A 25073-nucleotide genomic window follows, 5' to 3' on the forward strand; every position below is an offset into this window, starting at 1 on the left:
AATTCAATATCAAGCTTGCAGTAGGAACAGTGACTGTATTAGCAAATATGATTGCTCACCTAAATCAAAAGCATTGAGTTACAAATTAACATGGGGAAAAAGGTAATACTTTTAGTAGAGGAAACAGGGTAAAAATGAAGGTTATTAAATGCAAAAATTATTTCTACTGAAGCTTGGTTGAGTTTTCTTCACCAAATCAATCTCTAAGTTAAACCTGTTTTTATTTAACTTGTCTATTACATATACCAAATATGTACTGATACTCTATCGTTTGGCATCCAGTATCAGGAGACAGGCCAGAGGTTATGCCTTAAATAAATTAGTGTGGCTGATCTTTATAAAGTAGTTTTCTATTTTAAATTAACTGATGTAAATATTTAGAAAAAGAAAAAAAAGATTCATCCTTTTAGTGTAGGTTAAAATTTTTTTTTCTTAAGTGGAGTAATACCACAAAACTAATTTTTCTTTGGTCCCTCTCTGTTTTTAAAAAGCACAACCACTATCCTACAAATGAAAAATGAAACATGCTGTCCCTTTTTTATCATTTATTTTATTCCATTCATCAGTCGGCCACCCATCAAATTACAAAGTGAGGATGGAACATAAATCTTTACTTGTTAAGCATTCTGAGGTAGTGGATTTATATGGATAGCCGTATATAGTCATATAAGTTTTCTCATTCTAAAGGACCCAGATCACGTAGGATATTATCCGTTAATATACCTGGTATTTTTTTTGATAAAATTTTATTCTTATATACAGATGCTTTTTCTATATGATGATATTTGGCTTTGAGTGAATATTCTAACACTCAGCTTTGTGAAAACATATATTTACTACACCACCAGTATTTATATATTCATTAATGATATGCATGTACTAATAGTCTGAGGATTTTAAGTACTAGGCCTACAATATTAAGTACATAGTAAATTAAGTGTATTACAGAATGAACAGAGAAATGGAAATTGAAAAAGGCTGAGTTAAAGATGATATAAACAATATTTTTAGATGTCATCTAATTATCATGAATATACCTGGTGTTTTTAAGCCTGCAATTTGTTGAGATTTTAAAAGTGGTTTTTGTTTTCCTTTTTGATAAATAATAAAGATTTAAAATCTAATATACAAGCAGAGTTAACATAGTTAAATATATGGTGATGTTGTATGTAATATAAAATATCTTAAATATTGAATGAGTTTTTAATACAGTATTTTAAAATGCTCATGTTAAATTTTTTCAAGGAGGACTTGCTGCGTTTAAAGAAACAGATGAGGGTATTCTGTCAGATATGTCAACATTACCTGACCAACGTGAATACCACCGTTAAAGAACAGGTTAGTAATTACTATAGATAGCAGTCTTTTGTAAGCAACCCTGAATAAATATCTGAACTAATATAGAAAATTTAAGAAATACTGAAATTGGGCAAAGTAGAAATATCTTGTATATATACTATGCTCAAAAAATAGATTAACATTAATTCCATGTGGAGCATTATAGATTACCTGCATATTGCAGTTATTCTGTGTTATTGTTTCTTTATGCCACACATGTTAAACAGACCCATATATACAAAGTAGGTGTATGCAGTTACATAAATTATTCCTGAAAGCAACAAGTATAACAGATATGCCTCAGGGAGGAAAGGTCCATCTGGTTTTGTTATCTCAGAGTATTATCAGATGTTGGCATTCCTGCCCATTCCTGATTGTGTGAGTTATTTTTTCTTATGTGGTCTTTGAAATAAAAATTTTAATCACTTCCGTCTTCAGAGTGTTACCTTCCCACCCCATATGCCCTCTTGATTCCATTGCTGCCAAGCTTCTCAGTCTGGAAATACATTGTTACTTGGTGCCATGGGTAGTTTTCCCATCTGTAAAATAACTTCTGATCCTGGGACCAAGAGCCTATTTAGTTTGAACTGTAACAATAAAGGACTTGGGACATTTTCTTCTCTACAATTCAGATAAGAGGGACAAAATTTCAGAAGGTAGTAAAATGAGTTTATAGTTAATGTCTTAGAATAGGATTTCAGTGAAGTATACACTGATCCAAACTTAATACATGAAGTATTACTTGATATATTTTCATAGGCCACCAAGATACTCAGCTTAATATTCCGTATTTCTTACAGTGTTAGCAAGTAATTCCTTATGGGTTATTGTGTGTAATCTCCTTTATATATAATCTGTTGTTCAGGCCTTGGAGATTAATTATTTGGTCATTAAATAGCCTGTGTACTAGTCTTCCTAACAGCTTCCAGGAATATGTCCTGGTTAGCTCACAAGACCTGTCAGTTCACCTAATTAGTAAATGTCACCACGCTTATCACTGTGTATCCTTACTGTGTATGTTGCAAAAGCTTTTGTAAACTCAAATATCTTGATAGGTATAAATTATTACTATAGTAGTAAAATGAGAGGAAGAGACCAAAAGAAGAGGTAAAAGCATAGAGAAAAATATAAATGTGGTTAGTTCCAAAAAGGCAAAGTTATTATTAAAATCTGCTTTGAGGTCTATATTATAATCTGTCCTTCTAGTAGTAGTCTTCCATTAAATGTAATTTTCTGTTGACTTTGTGATCACAAAATTTTATTTTCCTTATCCCTTCCCAACAAATAACTAAATTTTTTCCAGTTACCTTCTGACTACTTTTACCAGTGTTTGACTCTATTTAAAACTCCTGGCACAGTTTTTTTTTAACATCTTTATTGGGGTATAATTGCTTTACAATGGTGTGTTAGTTTCTGCTTTATAACAAAGTGAATCAGTTATACATATACATATGTTCCCATATCTCTTCCCTCTTGCGTCTCCCTCCCTCCCACCCTCCCTATCCCACCCCTCCAGGCGGTCACAAAGCACCGAGGCGATATCCCTGTGCCATGCGGCTGCTTCCCACTAGCTATCTACCTTACGTTTGTTAGTGTGTATATGTCCATGACTCTCTCTCACCCTGTCACAGCTCATCCTTCCCCCTCCCCGTATCCTCAAGTCCGTTCTCCAGTAGGTCTGTGTCTTTATTCCTGTCTTACCCCTAGGTTCTTCATGACATTTTTTTTTCTTCTTAAATTCCATATATATGTGTTAGCATACGGTACTTGTCTTTCTCTTTCTGACTTACTTCACTCTGTATGACAGACTCCAGGTCTATCCACCTCATTACAAATAGCTCAATTTCATTTCTTTTTATGGCTGAGTAATATTCCATTGTATATATGTGCCACATCTTCTTTATCCATTCATCCGATGATGGGCACTTAGGTTGTTTCCATCTCCGGGCTATTGTAAATAGAGCTGCAATGAAGATTTTGGTACATGACTCTTTTTGAATTTTGGTTTTCTCAGGGTATATGCCCAGTAGTGGGATTGCTGGGTCATATGGTAGTTCTATTTGTAGTTTTTTAAGGAACCTCCATACTGTTCTCCATAGTGGCTGAACCAATTCACTTTCCCACCAGCAGTGCAAGAGTGTTCCCTTTTCTCCACACCCTCTCCAGCACTTATTGTTTCTAGATTTTTTGATGATGGCCATTCTGACTGGTGTGAGATGATATCTCATTGTAGTTTTGATTTGCATTTCTCTAATGATTAATGATGTTGAGCATTCTTTCATGTGTTTGTTGGCAGTCTATATCTTCTTTGGAGAAATGTCTATTTAGGTCTTCTGCCCATTTTTGGATGGCAGAGTTTTTATAAAGCTCCTCAAGATATAACTTCATCCAAAAAATATATATATATAAAACACTTCAGCTTTATTGCTTTATTTATTTGTTTATTTATTTATTTATTTAGCTGTGCCAGGTATTAGTTGTGGCATGTGGGATCTTTAGTTGTGGCATATGAACTCTTAGTTGCGACATGTGGGATCTAGTTCCCTGACCAGGGATCGAACCCAGACCCCCTGCATTGGGAGCGTGGAGTCTTAGCCACTGGACCCCCAGGGAAGTCCCACTTCAACCTTATGTTTATTATACTGTCAGGTTTGCCTGATGATTAGTAAGCAGACCCGCACTTGGTTATGTTTTTTTTACTTAATCATCACATATACTGACAATGAGAGTGCTTAAGAAGTCCTATAGATTTTGTGATCTCTCTTCTAAGAGATCTTCTAGGAGATATTCATCTTCTTGGTATAAGTGTTTTTCTTCCATAGAAGAAAAGAATGGTACCAAGTTTATACATTATTTGATATTTGAGAATGTATACCATGAGACATTGTGGTATATATAGTGTAAAGGGTGGGGTTTGGAGTCAGAAAACCTGAGATTGAGTCTTGATTGCGTGTTTTGATGATGTTAACATATTGTACAAATCACTTAAAAAATTAAAAGAAAATTGCTGAAAATTAAAAAGAATATTTGTGAAATTATCTTGCAGTTAGTAAATCACAATGCAAATATCAGTAGTTATTGTTGAAAAAATTACACTCTTCACTTTTAAAATCTTAGGAAAATAGTAGACATTGCTTTTTCTTATGAGTTTCAAATATAGAAAGTTGGATTTTATTTCCACATTAAATATGTAAGTTACTTGTGGCAGTTCGTGAGAAACTTTGGTTTATGGCATGCTATCCCTTTTTTTTTTTTTTTTTTTTTTTTATACTAGGCCTTCACTATTCTATGTGATATTTTGATGATCTTCAGCCATCAGATTATGTCAGGAGGGCGTGACATGTTAGAGCCATTAGTTTACACCCCTGATTCTTCATTGCAGTCTGAGTTGCTCAGCTTTATTCTGGATCATGTCTTCATTGAACAGGATGATGACAATAACAGTGCAGGTAATTTTATTGCCATCTTTTTGTTAAATCTGTGTATCTACTATAAATCAAATTTAACAGCAATGTAAAGTGTTACACTACTGTTTGATATTTTATTCTTAAAACATGAAACACAGGTACATTTTCCAGTGCAATTTGTGTTCATTGCCTGTAACATTGTAAAGACAATGTGGTATCACAGAGCATAGGCTTTGGAATCAAATCTTTGTTTCTCACTAGTTGTGAGCTTGTTTTTCTAATTTGTAGCTACCTTACAGAACTGTACAAGTTAATTAAATTGAGCAAAGTGACTAGTATAGTGCCTGGGCATGTAGTAGGTAGGTACTCAACAAAATTTACTTCTCTTTCCCCTTAATCATTGGTAATACCAATATTCAAGTAATTAGAGCAAAATAAAGTGTTTCTTTAAATGACCTTTTTGTTGTATACTTTCATAGCATAATTTTTCTGTAAAGGTCTGGGGCAGTACAGAATGTTACAGGTAAATAATCAAACCAACGTTGCCTAGTGTTAAGTTACTCTTCGCACCCTAATTGCATACACAGATGCCTTACTTGAACAAGAAATCGTGGAAAAACAGACAGTATTTGATGACTTCTTCTGGGTTTTTTTTTTTCCAATTTGAAGTTAAACTTGAAGGATATATAACATCAGTATGTGTATGTCCATACATAAACTGACACATCACTGCAAAGCTTTTAACTATATATAATTCTAGACATGGCTTGTAGCTTATTTTTTATCAATAGAGAGCTTTGTTCTCAAGTATTAAAAACTTAACCAGAACAGAATTGAGAAACCTAAGTAGCCAAAACAGATATCAAAATCCATGTACTAAAGTTTATATACTTAGAATTTTCCACCATTCACTTTCAGCTATTGGTTTAGTTACACTTTATTTTTAACATTCATTTGACATTTATTGGGCAGCAGGCAGTATACTAGATGCTATGAATATCAAAAAAATGAGACATGGTCTTTTCCTTTAAGAATTCAATTCAAGTGGAAAAGACATATCTAAAAACAAGTAATTATAATGTAATTTGACAAGTAATAGAGGTAGGTACAAAGTGTTGTGGGCATGTAGAGGAAGTTCTAACTGTTCTGTAGGAGTCAGAACACCACTGAAATAAGCTAACATCAGAAATGGATCCTAAAAGATGAGTAGGAGTTTTTAAAACTTCTATAGGAAAACATAGTTATATTCCCAACACTGATACAAAATTGGTTTTGGTCTATAACCCTTTTGTTAGTTGGGGACTACCTCAACTTCATTTAGATCATAGGAAATAGGAATGAGAATAAGCTTGCCAATACTCCTAAATTTTCTGGGAGCTTCCTGGAATTACACTTTGTCTTACCTCCTTGGACTTCGTGTTTTTCTATTTCCACTTTAAAAATGAAATGTATTCCAGTTCTATGGAAAAGAATAAAATGTAACACACTTGTATATACCAAACACCAGCATTTGTCAAATTCTGCTGTTTGTTTCATATTTGTTTTTTAAAGGAATAGATACAAAAGAAGCCCTTGTTTGTATCCCTCCCCATCCCATTATTCTTTTTCCCTAGAGATAACTGCTATCCTGAATTTGCTGTTTATCATGCCTTTGCATTTTAATTTTATTTTACTAGGAATTTATGTATCTTTTAACAATATATAGTTTATTTTCTGTTGCTAGCTTCCACATAAATGGTATCATGTTGAACATTTTATTTTTCATCTTGCTTTTTTGAGTTAACATTATTTGTGAAATTTGTCAGTATTGACATGTGATTATAGCTTATTCATCCTGACTGCTGAATACTATGTGATATGAATTAACCACACTTTATCCATTTTCATATTGACGAACATTTAGGTTGTTTCCATCTTTTCTCCTATTATAAATAGTGTTACAAAAATGTTCTTATACTTATCTCCTTGAGCACATGTGCAAATGCTTTTCTATTGTACAGGCATACCTCCTTTTATTGCACTTCATAGATACTGTGTATTTTAATAAATTGAAGGTTTGTGACAACCCTTCATCACACATGTCTATGGGTGCCATTTTTCCAACAGCATTTGTTCTCTTCATGTTTCTGTGTCTTTTTTTGGGTAATTCTTGCAACATTTCAAACTTTTCCATTATTATAATATTTGTCATGGTGATCTGTGATCTTTGATGTTACTACTACAACTCGCATGAAAGTTTAGATGATTAGCATTTTTTAGCAATGAAATGTTTAATTAACGTATGTACATGTTTTTAGACATAATGCTATTGCACACTTAGTAAGACTACAGTATAGTGTAAACATAACTTTTATATGAACTGGGAAACCAAAAAATTCATGTGACTCATTGTAGTATTCCCTTTATTGCGGTGGTCTAATCAAACCTGCAATATCTCCGAGGTGTGCCTGTATACCTAAGAGTGGCATTGCTAGATTATGTAGTCTATGTGCATCTTAAACTTGACCACAAGTTGCCAGATTATTCTCCAAAGTCGTTTTATTCTTTTATCCTCCCACCAGCAACATATGATAGTTTCCATTGGTTTTCATACTCATCTAACCCCTGGTATTGTAGACCCATGGTTATTTGATTTGTTAGCCCACATCAGACTAGAAGGGGAGAATAAAATAGGGAATGCTTCTAGAGGCACTGGCAACACATAATAATAGTGGCAACTGACATTTATTAAAGGCTCAGTGTGTTAGACACTTCTCTAACATTCTTTAATCCCCACAAGAGAAAAAGGTGGCTAATTTTTGATAAGTAAGAAGTGAAGAAACCTAAAAATCAGGGCTCAAAAAACTCTTAATATCTGGGTAACTTAGTCTGTAGGGGGAATAAGTCTGTACCCCTCTAGTTCCTGAGAACAGTACCAAACAATGATTGGAAACAATATTGTATAGAAATCCATTATAATCACAGAGTCATTAAGAAAAAGTTAGCTTGTATGTTCAGTGTACTCTTTTAAAAGAATGAACAGTACGTTTTAGGTTTCTAAGCAAATGACTTTGGCATTCTGGAATAGGCACTTTTGATAACAGAAACTTTTCGGATGGTCTGTCTTAAACAAACTCCTATTCTTAAAATTTGGTTTTTATTTACTAGCAGTTATCAAGGATTATCAGAGACAGGGTAAAATAAATACTTGTTTTAAAAGAGTTCTTATTTTATACACAGTATTTTTTATGTAAGTAATTTCATTTGTAAAATTTGTCAAGAGGAAAATTCTTTGCATAGGTTTTTATGTGAAAGGCTTCGTTACAATTTTATGCACAGTATCAAATAATTTGAAAATCCTTTGGCAGTACTTGGAGGCTGTAATCCGGCTTTCTCAGCTATGAATTTGGAAATAATTTTGTCCCTTTGATAACTGAATATCAAGATCTCACATAATGGATCAGAGCAGATATATGTGAAGTTACCTTAAAAAAACAGAATGGTTTCTAGGCCAGTCTAACTGAATATCTGTAATATGTATAAAGAAAGTATCTGTCAATAAAAGTTGGGTTTGAGGTTGGGTGGGGTCATCTTTAGAAGGGATAACAGAATTTCTGAGGTTGTCTGCCCCTAGGGAAGAAAGAGCCTTACCCAACAGATACTGAATATGCAGGTCTCATCGGCAAACTGTCCTGCTAGGGAAGTAGATTAATGTGTTAGGCAAGCTTAGCCTGATTTCACTAAACATCAGTTCCTTTCACTCACTCCACTTGTTCCTGTTCCATGTTCACTAAACAGCCTTCTGATTTGATTTCACAAAAATTTTGTGTATTGGAATAAATGGGCTGGTCATTCATGAAGATATTGAGTGATTATAATTTTTATTTTATTTAAATGTTTTTTCCCTTATTTTTCAAATTCTCCAAAATAAAGATGTTTTATATTGAATTTGATACACACACACAGACACACACGCATGCACATACACATGCACGCGTGCGCACGCACACACACACACGCACGGCTGAAGTTGGCTTAATGTTGGAAACCTTTTTCCCCAGATGGTCAGCAGGAAGATGAAGCCAGTAAAATTGAAGCTCTGCACAAAAGGAGAAATTTACTTGCAGCGTTTTGTAAGCTAATTGTATATACTGTGGTGGAGATGAATACAGCTGCAGATATCTTTAAGCAGTATATGAAGGTAAAGTTGAAAAATGGATAGCGAGATATTTTTATGTCGCTTTTATGTTTGGTTGCCATTGAATTTTTTAATAGTAAATTACTTTTCTAGTGTAAAAGAAATCTCTTAAAATATTTAACATTTTCAGTAAATTTTCTCATACCTCCGATCCTCCATTAATGGACATTTTGGGTTTATTGAGTTCATTTGTGTTTGGAATATTGCAAACAGCTTGTCTTAGGTTAACTGTCACTAATAGAAATTGCTTTTGTGATTTAGTTTAAAACAACAGGATGGTGTCCCTCCCCTGCTTGATGTAACATAAAAAAGTGTTTAGGAGTCAGAGAACTAGATAATACAGTTTTGGCTTGGTTACTATGCAGCTTGTGACCTTGAGTAATTCAGTACCTTTTGTGTCCTGCGTTTCTTCATCTGTTCCACTGTGATAGCTAAGGTTCTTTAAGCTCTGAAAATCTGATTTGAGTCACAGTGGGTTATTCACAAATTGTCATAAATACGTGTGAGATTCTTTAACTTGTAAGTAGTAGTAGAAAGGATATTGTTGATTGTACTAACAGAATGTGACTAAATACGGTGTGATGATTTTTCTGTAATCCTTTTTCAAGTAAAATCTAATTATAAATGTAAACTTTTTTTAAGCTTTTGCTTTTACAGGATAAAACATGTAATACATTTATCAAAACCTAATTAATTCTCTTCAGAATACTTTCCTATATGATAGAACCATTAATAAAGTACTTTGGAACTTAAGTTATTTGGCCTGATACTTGTTAGATTTTTTTTTTTAACTAACGTTGTTTTTGAAGTCATTTTGCAAATTTTAAACTTTTAGCCTTAGATATTCTAAATTAAAGTCAATTTTGTTAGTCATATAGGAGCATGGTTACCCTGTTATCTCTGGTAGTTAATGTATGCATTTTGAAACAAGATCTTAAATTAGAAAAAAAATTCCTGTGCAGTGTGTAATGTAAATGCCACATACAGTAAGTTTTCTTTTAAATGTTGTTAACAGGCTGTTAGTTTCTATAAGCCAAATCAATAAATTTGGAAACTGCTCATGAACTACATGCCATTAGCAATGAATAAGTTATGAAAGTAACTGATTACATTCATTGTCTTAATAGGTCACAAAGAGCACAGAACTTTGTTTCTGTCCTTTGTTTTATTTCTGAAAATCTGTATAACTTAATTATTGTTAAACAATATACCTCCTTAAAACCAACTGTGGAGCTTAATGTGATTAGATCTTAACTGTCTGATATTTCTGAATTTACTGATGTTAGGGATTATGTGTTTAAAGATTATAATGACGTTTTAGTAACATTCTTTCGTGTCTTTGAAGGCATAATTCTAGCCAGATAACATTCTTGTGATATGCTTATGTGACTAACCTAAAATTAGTCTTATTGTCCAATAGTTTTAAGAGACAAAGGCCTAATTTGTACAAATTTCTTTTCTAGTATTATAATGACTATGGCGATATCATCAAAGAAACAATGAGTAAAACAAGGCAGATAGACAAAATTCAGTGTGCAAAGACCCTTATTCTCAGTTTGCAACAGGTAAGACATGAAGAGTACCAGGTTTAGGCTAGCAAAATAAGCACTTAATAGTTTTCAAGTTAACAGTTGAAAACTGGGAAAAGGATGCAATAGATAGTTCATAAAAGTGGAAATGAAAAATACTCAATCTCACTAGTAGACATTGTACAAGTGAGATCATTTTTTGCTTTGAGACTGGCAAGAGTGGCAAAACCTATAGCCACCTAAGGTATGGGAGAAACAGGTTCTGACAGCAAGGTATATTGGTTCAACCTTCCTGGCAGGTAGTTTGGCAATATATGTCAAAATTTATAATGTGTATGCCATTTGAGGCAGCAGTTCTACTTCTGGAAGTTCGTCCACAGTGGTAATAGGATAACTTTGCAAAAATGAGTGTAGAAGATTATACATTGCAAAGTTATTTATAATAGCAAGAAATTAGAAAATATAAATGCCTGTCAATAGGATATTAGATGAATATATTGTGTAGTATATCTCTGCAGTGGCTGTGTAGCACTTAAAATTGGTGTAGGTCTGTATTCATTAATTTGTAAAGATCTCTACAATACATAGTTTGAGAATAAAAAAAGATTGCAGTATAGCATCTCTATAAAATTGTGCACATCTCTGTGTACCTATTTGGAAAAAATAATCACCAAAATGTTAGCTGTGGTTAACTTGCTTTGGTAGGTTCCAGGTGAATTTTACTTTATTCTTTGTACATTTGTACATGTATTTTAATGAGCATTTATCAACCGTATAATCAAAATGTACCAGTCATTTTCATTTTGGCAGTGTCAAGGCAGGTTTAATTAGGCAAAAATCATTTGCTTAGTATACTTTTGTCTGTAGAGACCAAATGCATGCAGAACATAACCCAACCCATTTCACTTTGATAAACTTTCTTGCTTTTTAGAGATCTAGGTATGAAAGTTCTTCATTTGCATATTTTGATATTCTTTATTAAAATTAATAGAATTTAAAAGGTTTTAAAGGCAGCATTTAAATAACTTTTGGTGTAAAATAATAGCTGTTTGCTGTAGAAAGTTTAGAAAATATTATAGGAAAACTAGAAAAAATACAACTTATCTTTAATTTTTTTCACTTAACAGTGTTTTAATTTTTAACTTCCTAATCTTTTTTATGCCTATGTGAAATCTTATTTTACAAAAATAAAAAATCATATTGCACATTGTCTTGAAATGCTGAATTTTTCATATTAATAAATCCTGAACACTTTCGTGCCGTTAAATACTTTCCTCTGCATTTTTAATGACTGTGTAGTATTCCATTTTATAGAGGGACTATAATTTAACCAAGATCTCTTCTCGTTTGATGTTGAGGTTTTTTACAATTCTTGCCATTATAAATAGCACTAAGACAAACATTTTTGTACTTATGTATTGTATACAGATATTACTGTTATCATTCCTTTTGGATAAAGTCTGATAATAACAATTGCTTACTCAAAGGGCATGAAAATTCTAAAGCTTTCACTACACATTGCCAGATTGCTCTGTAGAAAGGTTTTCTCAGTTTATGTTCCCAGCAGATCAGTGCCCATTGCACTGTATTCTTAAGTAGCAGCCATTATCTGTTTAAAATCTTGGCAGCTTGATAATTGAAAGATTGTATTTTGTTTTGCTAACTTTATTATGAAAGTTCTTGATGTGAAGATCCATCATTTAAATGTCAATAAGAACATAGTTGTTAGTTGGTTTCCTTTTTCTTTATATTTTTATATGCTATTTTAATATCCAATTAATACCGACAGAAAAGAATTCTGTCGTAACTAATCTAAGGAGTTTCTAATGTCAATAACTACCTCTAGTCTGAATATATGAAGTGCTACAATTTTGGTCATTTGTATCATGTTTTTAAAAATCCATGTTATAGAATGAAGTACAATGCCTTATTTATAGAACATCAAGTATATTTTAAATATAAAATGTAGTATTTTAAAATTAGATGTTAATAATCCATAGTTATTAAAAAACTTTAACATGCTTTCTTTCTTTCCAAACAGCTTTTTAATGAAATGATACAGGAAAATGGCTATAATTTTGATAGGTCATCCTCAACATTCAGCGGCATAAAAGAACTTGCTCGACGTTTTGCTTTAACTTTTGGACTCGATCAATTGAAAACGAGAGAGGCCATTGCTATGCTACACAAGTAATTTCCAAATATTTTATTCAGCTCTTCTGTTTGTTAATCATGAAGTTTTTTTGTACCTTGCTCTTTTGTTTAGAATAACCAAGTTCAATTGATGCTTTATTACTTGTTTACAAATCTGTGGCATGTCTCCTTTCTTAAGAACCAGTTACAGTGCTATCTCTGTTAACACATGAATTGGGACTAAAACACCTTTTATAGAAAAGTCTTTGCTTTAATTAAAACCATACAAAATCTTTATAAATTACGTGAAGAAAAGCAACATATATTCATCAGGTATTATAGAATCTCTTTTAACAGTTTTTGTCATAATCTCTCTTGCTGGGTAGATAATGTTTTGAGATTTGATTTCTTTGTTTCAAGTTTTTTTGTTTCTGGTTCTGTTCTCTATTTTGCAGTGACCTTTTCTCTTGTTTTGAGCCACAATCTTTATTTTGTCTGCATGTTTTCTTTGCCTTATCAAAATTGGAAATCAACTGATTTTATTTTAGGCATGTAATTTAGTGATCAATTATACTTTTAAGTATATTTTAGAGCTCTAACATAACCAACATGTGGTTATTAATATCCTTTATGTCTTTATTGTGGATAAAGAGCCTTGCCTTTGGAAAAATCAAGAGGCTTGGGCTCTGTTTCATTGAAAGCTCTCTGTTTTGTGTCTTTTTAAAATTCCTGTTGCTTACTTAATTATGAAGTGTTAAATGTCTCCCTTCAGAAATTGTTCTGCTCTTTGTTAGTCCTATACCTTCCTCAACTTTAATTTACTCTCTCCTTTTCACTTTGCTCTAAAAGTCTCAAATTTCTTTTTATGCCTTTTAATACTATGGATGAGAATTTTAGGTAATATTTAAGGACCACACATGTAATTATTTTGAGAAGTAATATATTATTTACTTCATATATATATATATAATGTTGGGTAGTTGTCTTGATTAATAGAGGTATTTATTGTTAAATAAATATAAACTGGGCCTTGAGTGGAGTTTAATTTTTAAACTTTACTCTTAAGTGGGTCATTACAGATAGTCTTGAATCATTTATTTTTAAGTTGATCCTATGTGTTATAGTTGATCTCCTTTGTGTCTTGAAAAATACAGAAAATGTACTGATCATTATGTGAAAGGATTTGGGTTATTTTCTATGGAAAAGAGAACTGAGGAGAGAATGTAGATATACCAAACCACATTTTAAATAAAGACCAGCTGGTGTGTGTATGTATGTGTCTGTTTTGTTTTAAAGAAAGTAACAGTTGGGAGTTCCCTGGCGGTCCAGTGGTTAGGACTTGGCGCTTTCACTGCTGGGGCAAGGGTTCAGTCCCTGGTCAGGGAACTAAGATCCTGCAAGCTACGTGGCGCAGCATGGGCGCCCCCCCCCCCCCCCCCCCCCCCCGCCAAAAAATAAAAATAAAAACCAAAACAAAGTAAAAGTGGCATAAAATGTAAATATATTTGCTCATTCTCGCACTGTAGCCTCCTTATTCTCTCTATTCCTCAGCTTAAATGCATGACAAAGGAAACATCTTAGTAGTGGGATGAAGTATAGAGAAATTCCCTAAGTTATTCAATTTTGTATTGTAGTCCTTTAAATATTTGTCTTTTTTTGTTGTTGTTTTTGTTGCAGAGATGGCATAGAATTTGCTTTTAAGGAGCCTAATCCACAAGGAGAGAGCCATCCACCTTTAAATTTGGCATTTCTTGATATTCTCAGTGAATTTTCTTCTAAACTACTTCGACAAGACAAAAGAACAGTGTATGTATTTGTTAGAAATACTCTATTTAATTTTGTTTTGGAATTCTTAAAGATTAATTGTTATACTTGGTTTCCCTCTCAGATTAGATTAGATTTGTAGGATTGCATTAATGCACAAAAAACTTTATACTTCAGAAATTTTATAATTTAAGGATTATAACTGTTTTATGCATAATACTCCATTTTAATTCTGTGAGTTCCCCTTACAGTGTAGTTGTGGCTTTAGAGGTGTAACTGGAATGCTTTGTGTATTCCTATTTGAGTTCTTGGCTCAGCCTAACTAATGAAGGAGCATTTAACAGATAATGATATCGCTGATCCATCAGGAGCACCTTAGTCTGTGTCCTGAGCCGTGACTACACTGGAAAGTAGAAGTCCCCCTCTTTTATCTTTGTACTTTAACTACAAGTCCTGTTCTCAACAGGCCATTTAAACAGGATACTTTTATGGTTTGGTCTTCTAAAATTGTGACTTACGTTCTAAGAGAGCTAACAAATGGAATTAAAGTCTCAAAATCTTCTTTCATCTCTTCCACCCCCACCCCCCAACCCCGGGCTTTGAGGTATAAAAAGACAGAAGAATATGAATAACTCATAGGTAATGTCTTCTGAAAGCCCACCAGTATTTTGCTTTTAAAGATTGTATAGATCTTGGGGACTTCCCTGGTGGTCCAGTGGTTAAGACTTCACCTTCCACTGCTGGGGGTGCGGGTTCAGTCCCTGGTCGGGGAGCTAAGATCCCACATGCCTCGCGGCCAAAAAACCAAAACATAAAAAAGAAGCAGTATTGTAACAAGTTCCATAAAGACTTTAAAAATGGTCCACATCAAAAAAGTCTTTAAAAAACATCATTGTATAGATATTATATGAAATTCTAAAGCAGACAAAACGGTGATAGAAATCACAATAGTGGTTACTTCTTGGGGTTGGGGAGACTGAATGGGAAAAGGGATACAGGGTACTCTGTAGGGTCATAGGAATGTCCCATATCTTGATAGGTGTATGGGTTACATGGCTGCATTCGTTTGCAAAACTGATCCAACTTTACTGTTAATTTCTGTGCATTTTATTATATATAAATTTATCCCAGTTCAAAATTGCATTGAGGAATTACCTGGTGGTCCAGTGGTTAGGATGCCGCGCTTTCAGTGCCAAGGGTCCGGGTTCAATCCCTGGTCTGGGGACTAAGGTTCCACAAGCTGTGTGGTGCGCCCCCCCACCCCCCCCCCCCAAATTGCATTGACACTATTAATTAGAGAAATAAAAATTAAAACAATAAAAAAAACATTTCTCACTTAGCATATTAGCAAAACTTAAGACATTGGATAGCGCCAAGTATTGCCAATAGAGCAATAGAGGCTTTTATATATTGCTGGTGGCAGAGTAAATTGGTACAAGACCACTTTGGAGACATTTGGCAATGTCTAGTAAAGTTTAAGATTCTCCCTACCTCATGATCCAGTATTTCTATTCATAGGTAGATACCCTAGGGGAACTCTTACACATGTGTAGAAGGATAACTATTAAAGTACTTGACTGTTGCATTGTTTGAATAGGGAAAAACTCAAAACTGACTAAACATCTATCAGCTAGAAAATGGTATCAATTGATTAATATACAATGGAATACTATACAGTGGTCAAAATGGTTAGATTTTTTAAAAGTAAACACAATTCCTTAATTTTATTAAAAACCCATTTAATTGTTCAAATTTCTAGTATCAGATGTCATCAATGACTTTTATTTGATTGAACTGGGATTGAAATAAGATTCACACAATCCAATTGATCTGCTTTTAAAATCTTAAATTTTTTCAAGTTTATTGAGCTATAATTGACACATAAAATTGTAATATATTTAAAGTGTACAACATGATGATTTCATATACATTGTGGAAGGATTCCCATAATCAAGTTAATTAACGTATTTATCACCTCACATATTTACCATTTTTTTGATAAGAACACTTAAGCTCTACTCTTTTAGCAAATTTCAATTATATGGTATTATTTAAGTACACAGTATCATCAACTGTAGCCACCATGTTATACATTAGACCCTCAGATCTCGTTCATCTTAAAAAAATTTTTTTTCTGACTTCATTGAGATATAGTTGACATATAATACTGTGTAAGTTTGAGATGTACAACATGTTGATTTGATACACTTACATTATTGGAAAATGATTGCCACCATAGTGTTAGCTGACGTCACTCTTCCAAAATGGTTAGATTTTAAAATTATAATGTTGAGTGCAAAAAGCTAAGTACAAAATTGTGCTATGATGTTTACAGACAAATAGGTATTAAAACATTACAAATGGGGACAAAAAATAGCAAGTTCAGGTTAATGGCAACCTCTGTGGCTGGAAAGAGGACAAAGGGAACTAGCATCAGGGAGGGCTACTTATCTGGAATGTTCTGTTAAGCTTTGTGGTAGATACATAGTTGTAAATCTCTCAACTAGTGAGTATATTGTGTCTCAGACTGCACATCTTGTGTCAGGCTGGTAAGTTCTCAGACTAATAGCCAACTTCCAGACCACACTTTGATGAGTACTGTACTACTGTGTGTAGCTGAAATATATTTACAGTATATACAACTAACACTAAGCAGTATGTTTGTAACTCATCTCCTGCCCTTTCTCTTATGGTGTTCAAAACTGGTAGTTCTGAACTGACTCAAATTAACCATTATTATGACAGCAAAATTTGGTTTGCACTTTACAGTTAGTTGATGAAACTTGTGTGAAGCATAATTTACACAATAAAACACTGAACTCTTAGTGTCAGAAGCCTGGGATTTGAATCATGGTTATACTGCTTTCTCATTTTTATGACCATGGTTATATTACTTAACTTTTCTTATCCTTTCTCTCCTTATCTGTCAAATGGGGAGAATGTCTCCCTCACAAGACTGTAAGAGTAAAGTTAAAGACCCCAAGAGGAAAATGCGTAGCACACAGTAGTCACACAGATGTTAGTTGATTTTTGATTGCTATATTATATATGTCATAAAATCCTTGTGATACTTGAATCCAAGGGTAGATGTATGACTTCCATCAGGCTGAAAATATTGTGCAGGTAGAGACCATATCTGATTGACCTTTGTATCTATCCCCATTGCCTGGGACATAGATGCTCAACAAATAATAATTGCCTGGGACATAGATGCTCAACAAATATCTATCCCCATTGCCTGGGACATAGATGCTCAACAAATGCTATGAATTATTTCATTTAATGTGAGAATCTTGATAGAGACAAAATTGTTCATTAGTGTACTGATGAGGCTTAGATTGAGTAGTGAAGTAATATGCGTATGCTCACACAGCTACGGGTTGGTAGAACTGGGACTAGAACCCAAGTTGTGTAATTTTTAAATCCGATCCTCTTTCCGGGAATATGACTCAGGTTTGTTCTTCTAACAGAGGACTTGTAAATGTTAGGATAAAACAGAGACTTCTCGAGAAAGAACGCTAGTAATCCTTCGGTTGTTACTGTATGCTTTGAGGAAATGTAGACCCATCAACCGCTATTTTCATTCTAATTTACTTTTTATTTAACTCATTAAATCATTGTATGTTCCGTTATAGTGTGTGAGCCTATAGGAATAAGCAAAAAGCAAAAAAAAAAAAAAAGCTATGTCAATTTAATGTATCAAAGCTAATGGTTTCTACTCCTTTTCAAGGTATGTTTACTTGGAAAAGTTCATGACCTTTCAGATGTCACTCCGAAGAGAAGATGTGTGGCTTCCACTGATGTCATACCGAAATTCTTTGCTAGCTGGTGGTGATGATGACACCATGTCAGTCATTAGTGGAATCAGCAGTCGGGGGTCAACCGTGCGGAGTAAAAAATCAAAGCCATCTACGGGAAAACGGAAAGTGGTTGAAGGCATGCAGCTCGCACTCAGTAAGAATATAGTTTATTCTCTTTATATTTGTCCTTTATGTTTACCGTAAACCTTAATGACTGAATTGTCATTAAGGGTCACCTTATTTTTAAATTTGAGGTATGTGTTGTTAAATAATATCTTGAACAATGTGTCCTCCAATTATGTGTAAATGTACTGTTCTAAGCATTTTAGATACATAAATTCAGTTCTTACAACTCTTTAGGTACATACTCATTTTTCAAATGTGAAAGCTGGTACAGAGAAGTTAAGTAACTTTTACCTAAGGTCACACCAATATATTAAGTAGCAGAGCCAGGCAGTCTCACTCTAGAGGACCTGCTTTTAAATCACTGCACTATATTCTATGTATAGGGATATGGACTCAATATTTTAGAGCTAATCATTACCTAAGAGATCAAATCATCTAGTTTAAGTGGTACAACAGATTCAGAAAGGTCCCAACTTTTGAATTTCTATGAAGAAGAGTATTAATCATAAAGAACTTGATAGAAATACAAGTTGCTGTCTATAATCTTAGGGTTAAGAATACATTATGACACTTGAATCTCTTGGACTCTTAGTACTCCAGGGTTGGTTCAAAATGGGTCTGGGGACTTTTTTCCTCTCCTTAGGAAACTTTAAACAAATTAGCATAGTTGCCAAAATTTGCTGCAGCTATTATTCCTGAGTAATAAACTACCCCCAAAACTTACGACATAGCAGGGACATGATGTCTGGTGCTTCCGCTAGGAATACTCAAAGGCTAGTGACTGGAATCATACGGAGGCATCTTCACTTACAGATGTATCTGATACTGGCTGTCAGCTAGGACCTCAGTGGGATTGTCTGCCAGGACCACCTTACACATGTCCTTTCCATGTGGCTATTTGGCTTTCTCACAGCATGTGACTGGGCTCCAAGAGCAAGTGTCTCAAGAGACAAGAACTCTGGAAGCTGCCATTTTCTTAAGGCCAGGAATTGGCATAGCATAATTTCCATCATATTCTATGGACCAAGCAATCACAGGGCACAGGTTCAAAGGAATGGGACATCATCCCCCACCTGTTAATGTGAGGAGTGTCAAAGATTTGGGGGCCATATTTTAATTTAATTTTATTTTTAGAGGCCATATTGTTAAATTGCCACATGGATTAATGGTTTTAGTACTTTTTGTCCAATAATATAAATGCATAAACTCATAACTTAAACTTGTAACTTAGATTTGGACTTGATTGGTCATATAGTCCCAACATCCCAGTCTGTGGAGAAATCTCTCTTACAGTGTCCCTGACCAGTTAAAAGAGTTAGGGCTTGATAGCAAGTTAAAATAAAATTTCCTTTTTTTAAATAGAAAAGTTATCAAATTAAAAGATGTATTCCCTGCATGCCACTATAAATTTTAAAGCGTTCTGAACCTCTAACTCACCTGGTCTACACCGTTAACCTCCTAAGTGGCCTGTTGGCTTACTAGTCTTCATATTCTTTTTTTTTTTTAACATCTTTATTGGGGTATAATTGCTTTACAATGGTGTGTTAGTTTCTGCTTTATAACAAAGTGAATCAGTTATACATATACATATGTTCCCATATCTCTTCCCTCTTGCGTCTCCCTCCCTCCCACCCTCCCTATCCCACCCCTCCAGGCGGTCACAAAGCACCGAGCCGATATCCCTGTGCCATGCGGCTGCTTCCCACTAGCTATCTACCTTACGTTTGTTAGTGTGTATATGTCCATGACTCTCTCTCGCCCTGTCACAGCTCATCCTTCCCCCTCCCCGTATCCTCAAGTCCGTTCTCCAGTAGGTCTGTGTCTTTATTCCTGTCTTACCCCTAGGTTCTTCATGACATTTTTTTTTCTTCTTAAATTCCATATGTATGTGTTAGCATACGGTATTTGTCTTTCTCTTTCTGACTTACTTCACTCTGTATGACAGACTCTAGGTCTATCCACCTCATTACAAATAGCTCAATTTCATTTCTTTTTATGGCTGAGTAATATTCCATTGTATATATGTGCCACATCTTCTTTATCCATTCATCCGATGATGGGCACTTAGGTTGTTTCCATCTCCGGGCTATTGTAAATAGAGCTGCAATGAAGATTTTGGTACATGACTCTTTTTGAATTTTGGTTTTCTCAGGGTATATGCCCAGTAGTGGGATTGCTGGGTCATATGGTAGTTCTATTTGTAGTTTTTTAAGGAACCTCCATACTGTTCTCCATAGTGGCTGAACCAATTCACTTTCCCACCAGCAGTGCAAGAGTGTTCCCTTTTCTCCACACCCTCTCCAGCATTTATTGTTTCTAGATTTTTTGATGATGGCCATTCTGACTAGTCTTCATATTCTTAAGTCCACCCTCTACACTACCACTACATACTTTGTCTAAAACATGTAACTACCACATTGCTTCCCTGTCACCTTAGCACAGCTTATAAGACTTTGCATAAATTGATACCTGCCTCTTTATTCAGCCTTACCTTTTGCCGTCTACTCCAGGAGTACTAAACTCTTAGTTTGAACCATATGAAATTACTATTTTTGCAGGTCAAAAATTGCTGAATATCAGTAAATTAGTATGGTTCAGTCATTGTTTCATGCCTCGGTGCTTTTGCTTATGTCCTCCCCCCTGCCTGGGAGACTTCACAGTCCACACAGTATCTACTCTAGTCAGAAGTAACTTCTGAGTAGCTGGCTCTGATCCCTCTCATTGTTCTCATTCTACCTGTGCTTCTGTCTCTTTTAGCACTTACCACACTGTGTTATAATTGCCTGTGTTTTCTTTTTCCACAACTAGGCTGTAAGGGCATGGCAGGGACTGCACCTTACATACCTTTGTATCCTTCTGTTCCAAGCTCTAGCATGTGGAGAGCAAACAGATGATTTTTGACCTGAACACATTGTATCAGACACTTGGTTAATCAAAATTAGTGACTGAACTTCATTGCTGTTAATTTTCTTTCTCAGCTGAAGAAAGCAGTAGTAGTGACAGTATGTGGCTAAGCAGAGAACAAACACTGCACACCCCAGTTATGATGCAGACACCACAACTCACCTCAACAATTATGAGAGAGCCTAAAAGATTACGACCTGAGGACAGTTTCATGAGTGTCTATCCAATGCAGACTGAACATCATCAAACTCCTCTTGATTATAAGTAAGTACATTTGATCATTTTCTGTACTATAACTTTATTAATTACATAGAAAAAAGTTAAGTTAAAAGAAGAATAAAATTCTCCTTGAAGCACGCAGGTAACATGGATGTTAGCTCAAAGACAACAAGAGGAAGCAAGGCAACAGCAGGAGAGAGCAGCAATGAGCTATGTTAAACTGCGAACTAATCTTCAGCATGCCATGTAAGTGAGAGTGCCTTATTGTCTGAGTACAGGAAGTTCACTAATTCATTTTAACATATTTTAATGTGTGCCTTATCTAAAGATTTCAGCAAACTCTCTAGAGTAACTAAGCTGAAATAATCAAGGAACTAAAAATTGGTCTTTCCAACAGAAAATAAAAACTTAAAGTTAAATATTAACTAGTTAGCTAAAGGACTGATCATAGGTTGATCTGTTGGAAAAGTTTAAATATGAATCCTTGTTTATTTTGGTACACAGAACTATAGCTAAAAATTCAGTTTTGTTACATCTTAATTGATCCCTACCTTAGTTCAGGCCCTCATCTCTCACCTGAACTATTATATTAGCTTTCTAACTCGTTTTCTTCCCTCAAATCTCACATTTATCCTCTCACCAACCCCTTCCCTCACTCCCCTCACCACCACTCCATCATTCACACTGCCATCAAGAATTGCTGTTCTAGAATAAAAATCTGATAATGTAACTCTTTTCCTTAAAACCTTTCCATGGATCCCCATTGCCTGCAAGATACAGTTCAAACTCCTTAGCTCATGGCATGCAAGATCTTTCTAAATATGGCCCCTGCCTACATTTTAGTATCATATCCTACTCCCTGGCAACTGGTAAAATCATCATAAAAGAACAAGCTCAGGTGTCTCCTTATGTGAAGCTGTGATGTCATCTACGCTCCCACAACACTGTGTATACTCCTATTTCTTATAGCACCTACACATTGTATTGTAATTTGTTTATGAATTTGTCCCTTTCTCTAGACTGTGAGCTCCTTAAGGGCAGGGACCTCTTTCTTTCTTTCTCTTTTTTTAATTGAAGTATACTTGATGTACAATATTATATAAGTTACAGGTGTACAATTTAGTGATTCACAGGTTTTAAGGTTATACTCCATTTATAGTTATTATAAAATATTGGCATTTCCCTGTGTTGTACAATATATCCTTGTAGCTTATTTTATACATAATAGTTTGTACCATTTAATAGGGACTACTTTCATTTCCTGTTAGTGCTCAGCACATTAAAAAGTACTAAGTATAAAAAAAAGTACTAAGTAAATGTTCATTAATGAATAAATGTCCAATGCTAAAAAAAAATTGTAGTTTAATTTTCAAATACTTTGTTTTTACTGGAATCTGTATGAGAGTTTTATAAATCTTTATTAGCTTTGGCTCCAAAAGAAATGGCATATAAGTAGTCTTTAGATGACTGGTACAAAGGGGGAAGATCTGATGATTCTGATTAAGTTTTTTAGTTTGAAAGCTTTGTATTTGTAACATAATGTGGTATATGTTTTAATGCTGGTAGATAATAATTGTTACCTTTTTTAAATTTATATTTTGTTTCATTTTATTGGTTTTTGAATGATGAGAATTTTACCTATATTTCTTAAGAAATGATCATTTACCACATGAGTGGTAGTCTACTTAAATTCACTTTAGTTATCTGTAGTGCTGTTAAGAACCTCTACAGACAAGGTATACTTTATCACATCTATAGATTCTGATCTGAGTATGTCTAATATGTTCATTCTCTATACTATCTCTTGATTCTGTCCCCTATTCTGTTTCTATAGCCACATTCCCTTTAATATATGTTCTTATTTCACGCTGAATTCAACAAGTGATTTCTTAGCTTCTGACCAGTCACCAGTCCAAACACTTCAGAATTCTGCTATGCAATCATTTGGTCCTTAATGTCTCCCCTGAAAACTTTCCCACCGGTGCCCAAGATCTTCCACAGCATCTCATTACTCAGTACCATTTATCATTATTCTTTTGTTTGTAGATTGATTGATTAACTTTTTTTCTTCAAGTTTTATAGAGATAAAATTGACATACAGCACTGTATAAGTTTAAGATGTTCAGCTTAATGATGTGACTTACATACATCCTGAAATGATTACTACAAGTTTAGTGAACATCCATCGTCTCATATAGATACAATGTTTGTAGTTAGTTTTAATTCTTCTTAGAGATAAACTTCCTCAGGTGACTAAGAAATTATCCCAGTTAAATAATTATTACTAGAAGATCCTTTTGGGTGTTGTACCGTAAGTGTTCTATTGCTTGAGACTTTAAAATATTTTTGTTTTACAACACTGGTTCTGTAATGGTATCTGCCCTATAACTGAAAATACTTCCAAATTCTCCTCTCTCTCTCTCTCTCTCTCTCTCTCTCTCTCTCCCCTCTCGCGCTCTCTCTCTCTCTCTCTCATAGTTTGTATCACATATATCTTTCTTATACTTCAAATGAAGTGCAGAATGAATTTCTGTTTTTCTATAATATATGGTCCCCAGAGCACACATATCCCCTTCACAGTTGCCTCCACCAAATATAGTAAAATTGTCATTTACTATCCAGAACTCTTGGGAAATAGGGACCATTGTCAGCATATTTGTCCAGGTAGTCTGGACTAGACATCACGTCTTGCTATCTTTATCTTTTAAGACTCAACATGGTATTGTGTAAATTGTAAGCAAGCATTCAATAAATAATTGATTTTTGAGGTGGAATCTTTAAATGAGTGAGAAAAGAAGGAAATGTTAGCCAAACTGGGGAATAAGAAGTCACCCTCAATTTCACTATTATGTTGACTCTTTTATGCTGATCTGGGCTAATTTGTGAACTTGAAATTTGAGTTTTTTCCTTATAATAATGTGATAACAGAATTTTTGTTCTTAATTTTTATTTTACTTTTCTATATATGTCTCAGTTTTGAGTTTTATAGGATACAGAATGCAAGTTTCAGCATAGATGTTGCTCATTTCTTCCTGAAGGAGAATTAATCTCTTCTTTCAGTATATCTTTATATCACTAAAGGCATATTTCTCTTGAAATATTTATCACACTTTGTCATAATTAATTAGCTCTGTTTCCCAGAGTAGACTGTGAGCTCCTTGAGGGCAGGAACCATGTCTTATTCATCTTTTATTTTGCATCCATAGGACATAGTAGAAGCCTGTCACATAGTAGGCACTGTGTGAATGAATGAGTGAGTGAGTGCCTGGTACATTTTAGGTACTGAGTGAGTGATGGGTAAAATTAATATTATATGTTCATGAAAATACATGTATTCTGAAAATGTCATTTCTTTGGTCTCTGTTTTATACTTGTTTATTAATTTATACCCTGCCTACTTTCAAAAAGGATTTGAGGTATCTTGTCTGGTCCCATGTGGGAAATTCTCATTGAACTTCTAAATGGGATATCAGAACTATCAAGCTAAATGTATTGAAGTAATATCGAATAAACATAACTCCTTAGCATTTTTAGACATTGGGGTTTTGACATCATTGATGACATGATCAATGCCTAATCAATCATTTTCCCTGACCTTTAATTCCATCATTTTCCATTACACTTGAATAGACAGAGCCACATAGTTGCTGCCAATATATTAATAGTCACAACTTTG

At 34.2% G+C, this 25073-nt stretch overlaps 1 protein-coding gene across 5 annotated transcripts in view; it reads left to right on the forward strand.

Moving 5' to 3' along the window:
- STAG2 (stromal antigen 2) overlaps positions 1-25073 on the forward strand; it is a 116400-nt gene that overhangs the window by 83720 nt on the left and 7607 nt on the right. For 4 of the 5 annotated variants that reach the window (XM_029240288.1, XM_029240290.1, XM_029240289.1 and 1 more), the window contains exons 23-31: positions 1246-1338; positions 4613-4787; positions 8786-8925; positions 10386-10487; positions 12493-12641; positions 14262-14390; positions 18079-18302; positions 21253-21442; positions 21533-21643. In XM_029240288.1, the coding sequence (XP_029096121.1) occupies positions 1246-1338; positions 4613-4787; positions 8786-8925; positions 10386-10487; positions 12493-12641; positions 14262-14390; positions 18079-18302; positions 21253-21442; positions 21533-21643 (1313 nt within the window). The remainder of the gene's footprint in view (positions 1-1245; positions 1339-4612; positions 4788-8785; positions 8926-10385; positions 10488-12492; positions 12642-14261; positions 14391-18078; positions 18303-21252; positions 21443-21532; positions 21644-25073) is intronic. The other variant, XM_029240292.1, reaches the window with a different exon arrangement.

The sequence above is a fragment of the Monodon monoceros genome, unplaced genomic scaffold (assembly GCF_005190385.1).
Source record: "Monodon monoceros isolate NGI ecotype Baffin Bay Population unplaced genomic scaffold, NGI_Narwhal_1 Super_Scaffold_22, whole genome shotgun sequence".
Taxonomy (NCBI): Eukaryota; Metazoa; Chordata; class Mammalia; order Artiodactyla; family Monodontidae; genus Monodon; species Monodon monoceros.